This window comes from Apaloderma vittatum, unplaced genomic scaffold (genome assembly GCF_000703405.1).
Source record: "Apaloderma vittatum isolate BGI_N311 unplaced genomic scaffold, ASM70340v1 scaffold18723, whole genome shotgun sequence".
Taxonomy (NCBI): domain Eukaryota; kingdom Metazoa; phylum Chordata; class Aves; order Trogoniformes; family Trogonidae; genus Apaloderma; species Apaloderma vittatum.
The window spans coordinates 42,594-54,750 of record NW_009707694.1 but is presented as its reverse complement, the minus strand read 5'-3'; the positions used below and the strand labels follow the sequence as shown (position 1 = coordinate 54,750).

General features: G+C 41.4%; 1 protein-coding gene across 1 annotated transcript in view; it reads right to left on the bottom strand.

The window, feature by feature from the left end:
• Positions 1 to 12,157, bottom strand: part of GBF1 (golgi brefeldin A resistant guanine nucleotide exchange factor 1) — a 48,322-nt gene that overhangs the window by 21,126 nt on the left and 15,039 nt on the right. Inside the window, exons 8-17 of the mRNA XM_009866307.1 lie at positions 10,569 to 10,704; positions 8,067 to 8,296; positions 6,971 to 7,139; positions 6,574 to 6,785; positions 5,850 to 5,948; positions 5,246 to 5,440; positions 4,694 to 4,880; positions 4,104 to 4,244; positions 3,458 to 3,546; positions 128 to 330 (exon numbers count right to left, since the gene is read on the bottom strand). Coding sequence (XP_009864609.1) covers positions 128 to 330; positions 3,458 to 3,546; positions 4,104 to 4,244; positions 4,694 to 4,880; positions 5,246 to 5,440; positions 5,850 to 5,948; positions 6,574 to 6,785; positions 6,971 to 7,139; positions 8,067 to 8,296; positions 10,569 to 10,704 — 1,661 coding nt within the window. The remainder of the gene's footprint in view (positions 1 to 127; positions 331 to 3,457; positions 3,547 to 4,103; positions 4,245 to 4,693; positions 4,881 to 5,245; positions 5,441 to 5,849; positions 5,949 to 6,573; positions 6,786 to 6,970; positions 7,140 to 8,066; positions 8,297 to 10,568; positions 10,705 to 12,157) is intronic.

The window sequence follows — 12,157 nt, the reverse complement described above, 5'->3', positions numbered from 1 at the left end:
AAACAAGTGATACAAATCCAATGTCTCCAGAAACTATTGTTCTAGTGTTTTGTGTTGTTTTTTTAAATCATTGAACTCTTTTAACTTTCACTCCTTTCTGACTAAAGACATACAGAGAGAGACTCACCCAACAAAGCTTTCCAGCAAGTCGATGTTCTTACGGTCACTCACAAACTCCCCAATCATCTTTTTGTCCAGGCGAGGGTTTTCCCGCAGCCACCTGGCCACTTCATTGTTGTCAATGGGGGTGGCAAGAAGGTTCTTCTCCTGCAGAAACTGTATTCCTTTCTTTGGCTTTTGGTTGAACTGTTCTGTGCCAGTTATCAGGAGCTGAAGGAGACATTCGGATAATTACAAGCCTGAAGTGCATTTTCTATTTTAGTTTGTTCTTGGCATTTGAACCAAACATAAAGTAGAAAATAGTTCAATCTCAGCATGATCAAGTTTAGTGTACTGTGTAATTGAGCAAGAAGGCTAACCAAGGCCAGAAAACATTCATTTATCACAAGGATTCACTATCAAATAATACTGGACAGAGCAAGCATGTGCTGCTGTCTTTGAAAAGCTTTGACATTTCACCAAGCAATTAACTCTGTAACCCCAAATGCCTCACCCGCTCTAGTATGTAAACAGAGCAGAGGAAGGTCTTTGATGAACCCCAGACATGTTGCAAGATCAACTCTACCCAATTACAACAGCAGCACTGCTCCATGCCCTCTTCTGTCCCCTTTGGCTCCAGGCTCCTGTAATCAACCTCACTGCCAGGAGACCTGCGGCAAGAATCCTTGGCGCTTACTCAGCCGGAGCAAGGAAGAAGTGCTGCAAAGGCTTCAACTAAAAAGTAGAAAATAATCTGCTAGTGAGACACGGTCCCAGAAACATGTGGTATCCAGCATGACAAGGCTATCTGTAGGCTGGGAAGAGCAGATGCATGTTTGGTTTTGAAGGGAAGTCAACTACTCTGCTCTGCCCAATTCTTGTTTTGAGGCACCAGATCAGTGTAAAAGAACACCTGACTAAGAAAGGGTTAACTGAATGTTCTTGGTGGTGTTCAGAAAAACCAAAAGCACAAATAACTATATGAACTTTACTAAGGCACCAGAATAAATGTCAGTTCCCTGTTAGCTCCCATCACGATCAAACTGCCAGAGATGACCTAGTGAACTAAATTCGTGACCATCATGATTACTAGCTCCCCTGGGTTTGCCCGTACCTGAGATGCCACCAGCCCTCTGCTCTCTGCTTCCCCTGCCTGCATGAACACCCTCAAATCGCAGTGCAACACAGACCCTGAAATAGCACGGAGTGCACAAGGACCCAGTGAGGGCTTAACAAAATCATAAACGTTTGTGGCGCCGGTATAACAGCCCTGAAGGGACCGTATGACACGAACAGCACTTCTGTTCAGCTGCAAATCCTGTAACCCAAGCCCTAGGGCTTTCTGTGGACTGGTTATCCTTCTTAAGACCACCTGAAAGCAGGCCAGACTGCTGGCAGTTTGCACTGCATTTATAGCCATGCCAGTCCTGTGCCTCTGCGATTCTGGTCGTTGCCTTTGGAAACACGAAAAGAAAACTTTCTATTTGATGCATCTTTTGTCTTCTGCTTTTATTATTTTTTCCCCTCCTTCTAGCTGTGGTAATGTTTAGTACTTGGTTGGTTAAAGGAAGCAGAACATGCTGGTGCCACGCTGGCATGAGCACTACTTCAGCTGAATGTTTTGTGTGGCCTGTTTACACGCTCAGGACAAAACCATTAGCAGACTTAGGGTCAGGAAAGGATCTTCCCCAGGCAAACTAACAGAGATTTACAAACATCCTTCTGCCCTCTGCTTTAGCGTAAGGCACTGCCCTTTTTCTAGGACCACCTGGAACTTTCTTTAAGGTACTCTCAGCCATTGGCAATGCTCTTGATTTCTTCCAACTTTGTTTTCCAGCACAGTAAAGCTGGAACATTATCAGAGGTTTTCAGTCAGAACAGTGGAAGCACTATGCAGGCTTCCTTCTCAACAACGGACTTTCACACAAAGTCCATCAGCAAAGTTGCCATGAAAGCTAGATTTACCGCAAAGCAAAAGGTTACAAATGAAACAAGAACTAAATAAATATTAATTTCTTAGAAATTAACTAATGCCAAAACTTGTGGCTCCTTTGAAGGCTGTTCTGCCATTTCCCCTCACTGTTCTTGTGGCTCAGGAAGCCAGTCAGCCTTATTCCACTGTAGCACTGTGTTGTAGGTAAAGATCCAAAGTCCTAAGCACTCCAACAGACTTCCTAAAGAGAAATCAATGCTTAAATTACATTCAGATCCATAAACTGCCAGAGTAGATCACAAGGCACTGATCAGTATGGCAGTAGAAAGAGATCTGTTCTACTGTCTTCGGTATTTTTATTTAAGCAAGCTTAAACAAATATGACCACCATTCCCTTATAGTAATGCAAAATAAAACCACCTGTTTTAGGAGAGACAAGCCAGGAGGCTTTTAGTCAGGTACAAATCATAAACCTTTCTCTTTATCACCAATGAATTGTTCAAAGATATTAACTTCTTTCTCCATTATATCATCTAGCTTCTTTTCTCACGAACACTATGGCCACTGATGTTTCTTCCAGAATGTGTGTACTTTTCATAATGAAATTTAGTAATCTCTCACTTTCTAAACAATCTAACTATTTAATGTACACGTGCAAAGAGAACAAAATCTGTATAAAGAACATCTGTGAATGGAAAAAACAAGGAACCAACAAAACCTCCAGTCCCATGTAACCCATACGGCCTTTACTCATTTGCTGTTTCTGCAGGTAAGCAAGCAGGCCAGCACTTGATGTCTGACAGACGACAGCAGAGATAAATACAAAGCCATCAGCATGGAGTACCTTTATCAACACTAGATCTAGACTGGAATCACTCAGGGAATGGAAAAGCTGTACAAATTTTAGACTACAGCTTGAATTAATGATGTTCAAAGAAACAGGCGTCTAGACTAAAAGAAAGGTTTTGCCACAATCAAGATAATCTTTTCAGTGATCCTTACGATAAAGCAAATATGGGAATAAACAAATCTAAATAGCAGGCTACACTGTTAATTTCTACTACAGGCCTCTTGGTATGTTCCCCATTTACAGCTTTGATAAGAGTAGGGAACTTGTCCTTTCTGATTAAAGTACTTGATTATCTCCATATAAGGCAAAAAAGATCCAGCAAATTTCCCAGTCAGAAATCAGATGGACCTCGCTTACAAATTGTGCAACAAAATTTCACCAACACCTCTTGCAACATTTAGCAGAGCTAAACCATAACAGATAAGCGCAGCAGGATTTTCAGTGACTATTTAGTTCTTATTAGTGGAGACCAGAACTCAGAATTTCTGAGATATAACTAGTCTCACAAAGCCCATATGGGATGGGAAACAAGGATAACAGTCAAAGACCTATTTGTAGTATATTCCAAATCATACCTTCTTTTTGTTCTTTATCTGCATAAGTTCCTGGGAGCTTGGAAGGATACAAGAAAATCGTGTAGGCTTCCTGGGGATACTCTTCTCCGCTAGAAAGACAAAGCATCATTACAGCCAAACCTATCCCCAGAGTAACACTCAGCCCACTATAGTGTCCCATCCTAACTTTCAGTCATGGAGCCTTGCTGCAACGTACTGCCCTGCAAACGGCAGTCATACTCCTACTATGCAATTACTACATTCCTCCCATCCACATTTTCTTCAGCATAATTGCATAGTAGTTTCTTGTCCTGGACGATTTCAAACATCCACAAGACTAATTTTTCTGGCTATTCTGATCACCTACATCACTGATCCCCCTGGAGAGTCCTTGACTACTCAGAAATACTATGCACTGGTATGTATTTCACACACTTCTGCCCCAGTGTGACCCACCAGATCTAACCCTCCCTCAGAAGAAATACAACAGTTAGTAACCATATATAGCACACATACAATAAACAAATATTCACTGTGCATCTCCTCTTAAATTTTGAACACACAATAACTATAGTGGTCCATAGTATAGCAGGACCAGTCAGCAAATGTCAGGACCGTTCTCGGCGCACACACAGTCTGAGTGTCAGGGTAGCGCAGAGACAATTACCTGCCTCACTCCTTCCTTCCAACTCCATGCAGCTCTCCTTCATCTGGTCAGCCATAAGGCACCCACTGGTGGGAGGACATGCCCCCGCTGGCTCCGAGACTGTACTGAAAGATTTTCCCTCATTGAATATTCTCTCATTATCTGTTTAAAAAAAAAACCCAACGGTTAGAAAACAAAAGACCCCACACATAAAGAAATCCCTAAGCCAGAGAAAAAGCTAGCAACAGAGAAATAATGAACAGATTACTCTAAACTGAACATGTGCTTATCCAAAGGAGCTCCCCCCAGTAATTGTGATTCCTCAGTAGCCTCAGTATTTTGTCTATATGAATTCCACAGCATATCCTCCTTCTGTTGTGACTGCCAGACTTGACGTGGTCTTTATAGAAAGCTTCAAAAGGGGCACATTTTAATATCTGTAAACTTCACAAATAGCACGTTTATTAACATCAGTGTGTAGTTATAAAATATGCGACAGGAAGACTGAAAACATATATTTAAGGAGCTTACGATGTCAGCTACCAAATGAGATCTGCAGTATTAGCACAGGACTATGCTTCATATCAAAATATCAAAGAAAGACGCCTTACTATTGCTTGTTTCTTTGGTGCTGTTTGTGGTTTCTGGGCTGGATTTGACAACTTCCTTCTCCTGTTGATGTACATTACTCATCACTTTGGCCTTGCAATGTGCCTCCGTGCTATCTATCACTGTCAGTAATGCTTCCAGAGACAGCAGATGGACAGTATACAGCTGTCCAGAAACTGGGAAGGCATTCTGGGAAATAAAATATAAGTATTAGTCAACTTTCATGCCTCTCTCACCATAATGGAATTTTCCCCCGCAGCTTGAGAAGCCTAAAACATACAGCGGAACACCGTAAACTTTTCACACAAAGCTTCCTTGCATAAACTTCATGGTTTATCTACTCTGACATTATCAAAGCATCGTGGCTATTCTCTTCTCTTCTGCTTCCAAATGTTAAATGGCCTCCTTGAACTCTATGTTTCGGATCTTTCAACCACTCCCATTCTTAAGCTCCCCTTTTGCGCTCATTTAACCCAGAATAAGGGCTCTGAGTTGCCAGCTTCCCTTTCACATGTCCCTGCTCCCCTCTTGGCCCTTCGGCCCATGTCAAGCACCTTGGAGAGGAGCTTGGTGAGCTCCTCAAAGAGGTTGGCGCAGTAGTAGTCACAGTCGTAGTTAATGTAGAGCTCGGTCACGAAACTGGGGATCCTCCACAGCTGAACAATGGCTTCCAAAGCCATCTCCTTCATTTCGTAGGGCATCTTTGGGTTTTCCACAGTGATTATCTCCATCAGCTTCTTGATGTACATCTGGCAGAAACACAGGGCAGCTCAGTTTAAGGAAAGAAAAAAGAAAGTGGGACAGTGAATAGCTTTGAGGACTACAGAAACAGATTTAAGCTTCATCACAGGACACTCCATCTTTAATGATGGCTCGTTCCAAAGGAGGCTGTAAAAAGGTTGCAAATAGTTCTACCTCTCAGTGCACAGGGATTTTCTGTTCTAAAAAACAGTATGAAGGCTGGAAGTGCAGGACACTGGTCTCAAAGACATCTTGTTTTCCAACAAGAAAAGGCCTGCACAGCCTACCCATAACACACTGAGTCATTTATACAAAGGCTGATTGACATTTAGGCCGTATCTTATTGTCGAGCTTTACACATTTAACTGAAGCCCAATAAAATATTACTAGGCACCAAGTGATAATCAAAAAACTCACCTCCAGCTGGAATTTCAGATGCTCTCTCATGCTCTCAAAGAGAAGAAAGCACACCCTGAGGGAGGCTGCATACAGATTGAGCCGTTCAACACTCAGTAGCTGAACAAGAAGCAAAAAACTCCTTTAAGAATTACAAAGGCTAATCATTACATACTATAAGTAGCAGTACTGTGGCACATATTGTCTCCCACAGCAACTGTATTTCATAAAATAATCCCTTATTCAACCTACTGGTATCGCTTTTTGCTAGTGAAGGTAAAAACACTTAATTCCCTTCCGCTTGTGGTAATACTTGTTCTACTAAAACTTCGTTGTTTTGCGAAGTCCACAGATCCTCTTAGTGGACAAGAAACTTGGGAGAAGACCTGCCTCTGAGACAGCCCAAGTGCAGTTAATAGCTTGGTACTCCAAAGGTTCTGCCTGCTACTAAGCTGGTAACTTGCATCCATAATTACCTCAAAATCAATGATATCAAAACAGAGTGTTATGCCACAGTAACAGTTCATTCAAGTCACCTTCATCCTTCTTGGTCCTGGTCTGAAGAAAATAGTGTGCAACAACCTGTCTGGCTTTGCAACAGTGCTGTTTCATTGTTGAACTCCCACTGCAATGCAGCAGAGAGCTTTTTTGAAGACTGAGACCTGCCAAACCTCAGAACACTAAATTCCAATAGATCCTTTAATCCCTGAGTGCCATATGCCATGCTAGCCTAGGCCAGACTCACTTGAAATAGGTGTCGGCACAACTCCTCCTTCACAAGCCCCAAGAGGGACTGGCAGTTTGCAATGGGTGCGGACTCCAGAGCAACAGTGAGGAGCTGCAGCCCCATGTGGATCATCACCTCAGAGTTGTGCCGGTCGTGAGGGTTGGTGAGAGAGATAAGAAAGCGGAACAGTTCTCTAATACAGGGTAGCCCATACGGGACCAGTGCTGCTCCTAAAGGAAAAAGACAGATTATCACACTTAACTTTGCTTTTGCAGGTGCCTAACAAGTGTTACAAAAGAACGCTTTCTGTCTTTACAGACCCATTGAGGAAAAGGAGCTTATTGGCCTCTGAGCAGAAAGTGAAACTGAATAGGGGAAAGGAGAAAGGACTTTAGCAACATTGCCCACCTCTCACCTTCTTTTTGGGAAGACTGAGTAAAACGTACACCTCGAGGATTTACATAGTCCATATCATGAACTGAGGCAGAGTCGGAATGTTCAGCTACAGATGTGCACTCCTCTAAGACCTCAGGGATAGACTCGACAGAAGCTGACTGGATCTTCTCCTCCCTCAGACCTTCATTCTTCATTGATATCAGTCATTTGAGAATAAAAGAAGCAAACCAAGAGTTAACATGCACTAGATAAGCTAAGAGAAAGGCTTATTTTGTTCACGGTCCTTTCAGAGATATTAAAACTACACAGGTCACTAATGGAAGAGGAGCAGGAAAACAAAATTTGAGAGAAAAAAGCACCTCAAAAGCATCTCTAGATAATCTGAAATTCTCTGCCCTTTCACTTCCATCTAGTTCTTATCTACCATCTAGTTCTTGCCTATTTTACATAACTCTAGGTTGCAAGAATGAAGTTATATCTACAACCTACTAGTTTGTACTGCCCCTGAGGCTAGGATTCGGCTCGTTTATTGGTTTTAGATGCTACATAATCTCAGCATGCTATTTCTATCTATGTCTTCTCAGCACTTTTACCATTCAAAACATATGCAGCTCTGAAAGGCTCTAATCCATCCTCTCAGCGGTATTACTGTTGCAGAAGTGGAGACAACACAGAGGAAAACTTACTGACAAAGGCTTTCATTCAGGTTTGTTAGATTTCACAGTGACAGCAATGCACATATACAAATACCAGCAGCTGAACTTCTACAAATTCAAGTAAAATTGTTCTCTAAAGACAATATATTAAGTTCTGCAGATTTTCTCTGTGTTTCCCTATAACAGTGTCTCCTTTAATTAAGGTTAATGGCATTGGTCGGACTACAACTAGCTACAACTAGCTAGCAACTCTGCTGGCCTGCAGAGTTATAATTTTTGAGCCAATGGGCATGTTTGTGAATTTACAAATCATTTAGAGTGAATAATGCCTTATTTTGACCCTAAGGCTTGAAACAGAATATATACCCTATGATCAAAAAGAGACAGAAGGAGACTAAGTGTTCTAAACCTGCAACTGATTAGAGCTGGAACTTTTCTTTATCAATTACAGTCACATACCTGGAGTTCAGGCTGATTTTGATTTTCAGTGACTTTGGCCTCATTTGAAGGTATTCCTGGATTAAGTCCCAAAGAAGCGACTTGGTCCAGCTCTGTAAGGTCTTCTTTGGAGGTCGCCTGTGAGGACAACTCCAGACCACTGTCTGTAGCAGGGCTGACCGCAGATGAAACATTTTCTGAGCTCCCAGAGGAGCTGGGAGAAGCAGCATCTATGAAAGTAACTCCACTTGCTGGTGAGACAGAAGTAAAAAGATCGATACAATTCTGTCCCTCAGCCACCAATTCATACATTGAATACAGCAACAAAGAATCACTTTGATCCCTACTTCACCTGCTTCACAGTACAAATGATCTCATATAGTTACACACTAATGCAGAGAATGTAGATAAACTAAGCTTTCTTTTGCTAGGTGTTAATTAATTAAATAGATGAACGGGTGAGATACTAGCAGTGCTTCAAATTAAAGCACAATAGCTGTAAATCTTACAGACTCAGCAAGTAAGGTGGATTGACACTGTTAGATAAAGGGTGCAGGGGGTTTCTATAATAAAGAAGGAATCTGAAAATAGTCTGAAAGGTCTACTTTACTCTTTGATACAATGGCACAATCACTTTAAAGACTTGCATCAAGAATGACTCATTCCTCCAAAGTGAGAATTTTAAGGAAGGCAAGACCTGTTTCTTTAATTCTCCCTAAACAAATGGAATTGCAATAGAATTCAAATGTGTCTGGAAGAGAGCAGTGAAAGACTTTTACTATTTCTAAATATGAGAAAATGCTCCTAGAACATAAGTTTTCCTTTAAAAGAAACTCACACATTTGCAGCTCTCATAGTTCTTAAGAGAACTTTAAAAAGATAAAACACATTTAAAAAGAGAAAATATACTGCAAAGCACATTAATAGAGGCACAAACCAGAGCTGAGTTATGAATTTACATGTGTAATGTATATGGGTTTGCACACTGGTGTTTTATTGACTCGTTTTAAGTAAGTAGCAGGACATTATTTACCTTTAAGAAAAGTAAGAGAATACACAATTAATTTTGCAATCTTTTCTTCTTCACCTGCTAAGCCAGGCTGACAAAGCACTTCAAGTTCAAAATTCATGACACGCTTTGTAACACAATTCAACTAAATGTTGAACTCTAAAATGTTACAGGAGTTATAGTGCTGCTTAACAGAATTTAACACCTATTTGAAAAAATAAATATAATGATTTAAGTAGAGATAAGTTCTCATGCAGATGGATGCTCCAAGTTCTATGCAATTTGATCAGATTTATTATTTCCCTAGTTTCCAGCCAATCATGCTGTTGCGCAGAAACACACTTGGCAACATTCACACTACACTGAACAGTTTCCTGTGAGAGAGTAAGTGTCAGAACTATGTATTTTACACAGTTATTGTTTCTATTCTACTGTCTGCTTCCTTTCACTGTTAATGTTTATGTCTGAGCTGTCAAAAAGTAGAGAGCACAAGAGACAGAGTGCTTTGTAGCCAGAGGGACTCATATATCCAGAGGAGAAGTTAAAACCAGTTACAACTATTTAGTGTACTCCTACATAACAACAGGAATCAGAAGACCCTCGATATTATATTCTTGAGCTCACAGCACCAGCCACAGACTGTATCACTTCTGCAGGCTGAATAAAAGTACACGAAACTGTACATGCATGTACCCGTTTCCTGTGCACAATCCCGTTTGAGGTATTCTTGCTGGTACCTCTACTTTCTTCCCCACAGAATTCTTCACACTTTCTTATCGTATCAAGGCCTTTACTCTTCTCATAACACTTGTGACCCCCTATTTCCCTATCTCTCAATGAGCGTAGCCTTTTATTGAAATTACACGGATTGTGGGTGCACACTTTCAGTCTTTATATTTGTACTGAGAGATCTGTTCATTCTCCCATCCTTTATACCTCGGTTTCTGCACACCCCTCGGTTCTACCTGTGTACTTTTCCCAGCCACCCTTTGCGCTTCCGTCATTAGCACCACATGCTTTGGTACCCCCCTTTAGGAATACAGGACAAAATATGTCACTTAAGTCAGCAGTCTCCTGTTGCAGGAAATCTTCTCCCTGGCTCCATTCCCCTTAGCTCTCTCCTCTTCCAAGCGTTCTTGTTCTCAATTCCTTCCATGTACCTGCTGCACCCTCCAGCTCCTCCATACGACATGGTGCCCATAACCTCAGCCACCTCTCCAGGTCCCTATTTCCTTTTGTACAAAAACTACCACTGTAAGGCACACTGAGGGCACTGAACTGCTGTCCGGTTAGCCACAGGACTATGCTTTCCTCAATATATATCAATATATATTCCATCTGCTTCAACCTCTTTCTCCTGGACCTGAAAAGCTATGTTTTATTGCTATAGTCACTGCAAACTAACACAAAAAAATCTAAGGCAAAACAACTTAAGAGAAATGAAATAAAGACAGGTTTCAAAAAAGGCTCTTGAACATATACTTTCTGGTGTCTGGAAACAGATTTCAACTTACCTGTGGTGTTACTAGTGCTGGTTGCTGGTTGTTCTGTCCCTGGAGAAACTTTATTTACATGGCGAGGAGGCCTTGGTGATCTCTTCTGCTTTTTCCATTTTGATGATTCGCTCATTCCTCCAGCTCTCATTTTTAACTGAAAACCAATAATCATTAGAAATATCAGTATAGCGAAAACACACAGAACAAACGATTGCACAAGCCAACCCACAAAGGCTGTCAATACCCTCAAAGTCAGGCAACAGCACGTAAATACATCACACAAAATTTATCAGCACCTCAAAATCATGCAAAATAGCCTGACTCTCCATTATTCACATATTAGCCAACACTCCACGCCTGAACTAAGGGATAATTTACTGCAGTTACTTTGCTGTAATATATACTTAGCAGATCAGTTATCACAGCAGCCCCCCTTCTCTGTCCTAATGCAAAACTAGAGGTACTGATAGAGAATACTCTTAGACCTCTAAACACATCTCAAATCTCTTTGCTTTTTGCAATATTTCCAGACTTCTAAAGAGCACCAATTAGAGTACATAAGCAAGTACTAGTCAGGTTTGAAGTTCAATTAAAATTTCACTCCCTCTACATGAAGGCTGAGAATGAAGCACCCAGTCCCACGCCACGCTCTGCAGCTCTGTCTCTTGTCTCTTGCCTCAATTCACTCTTCATCTTCATAGCAATTCCAACATTCGCTTTCCTCCAGGTTATCTTTCACCGTTAACAAGTGTTTCTCCCACACTTCACTCACTCCCAATGCAGGACACATTGCACATACCACCACCCTAGTGGCTTAGAAACAAACCGCTCTCTGCTTTCACCTGCCTTCTGCCATCACTGCTCTTCTGATCTAATTCTAATGTAACCCTTCACATCCCTCTTGACCAGGATCCGACTTGTAGTTCTTGTACAGATCCTTCCCTGGGTAAACAAGTGCCACAGCAGGAGCAATGCAGACTGTGTGCCACTTGCTGCAGTGTGCGAGCATTGCAGGCACATACTGATGCTCCAGAGCTTCCGAACCAGAGCATGATATTTAGTCACACGGACAATGGTAACGGCAGGCCTGGAAACAACTTCCTTCAAAAGTAAGTTTGTCTCGGCGCAGGATTACACTTACTCGTGGGTTTGCAGCTGCAGTCAGCTTTTCTGATGCTGTCAGATCTCTTCAATTTAGGGTGAAAATTTAACTACTGAACAGGTACCCTGCACGTGAAAACCATGCAGCAAGTCTCAGTACCAGTCCCTACTTGGTATTCTTTGTAAATTTATCACAGTTAAGTTGTATTTCAGGCTACAATAATCCTTATTTCTTATATCACTAACATCAGATTTAAATGGTCTAGAAGACGGCTGTATTCTCTAGTCTGTTCTTTTTTCTGCAAGTTGTCTTCTTCCAGCTACTACTCTTCTAGGTTCCAACTACTGGTTTTTCATCTCTTTCTCTTTCCCAGCTAGAATTTGAATGCACTGTATATGGCTTGTAATTTTTCCTCATTTAAAGAAAGCTCGTGAAAACATCATGTCCCGGAGCAGTAAACCATTCATGTAACTTTTCTTTTTACCACAAATTCTGTTTGTCTGAC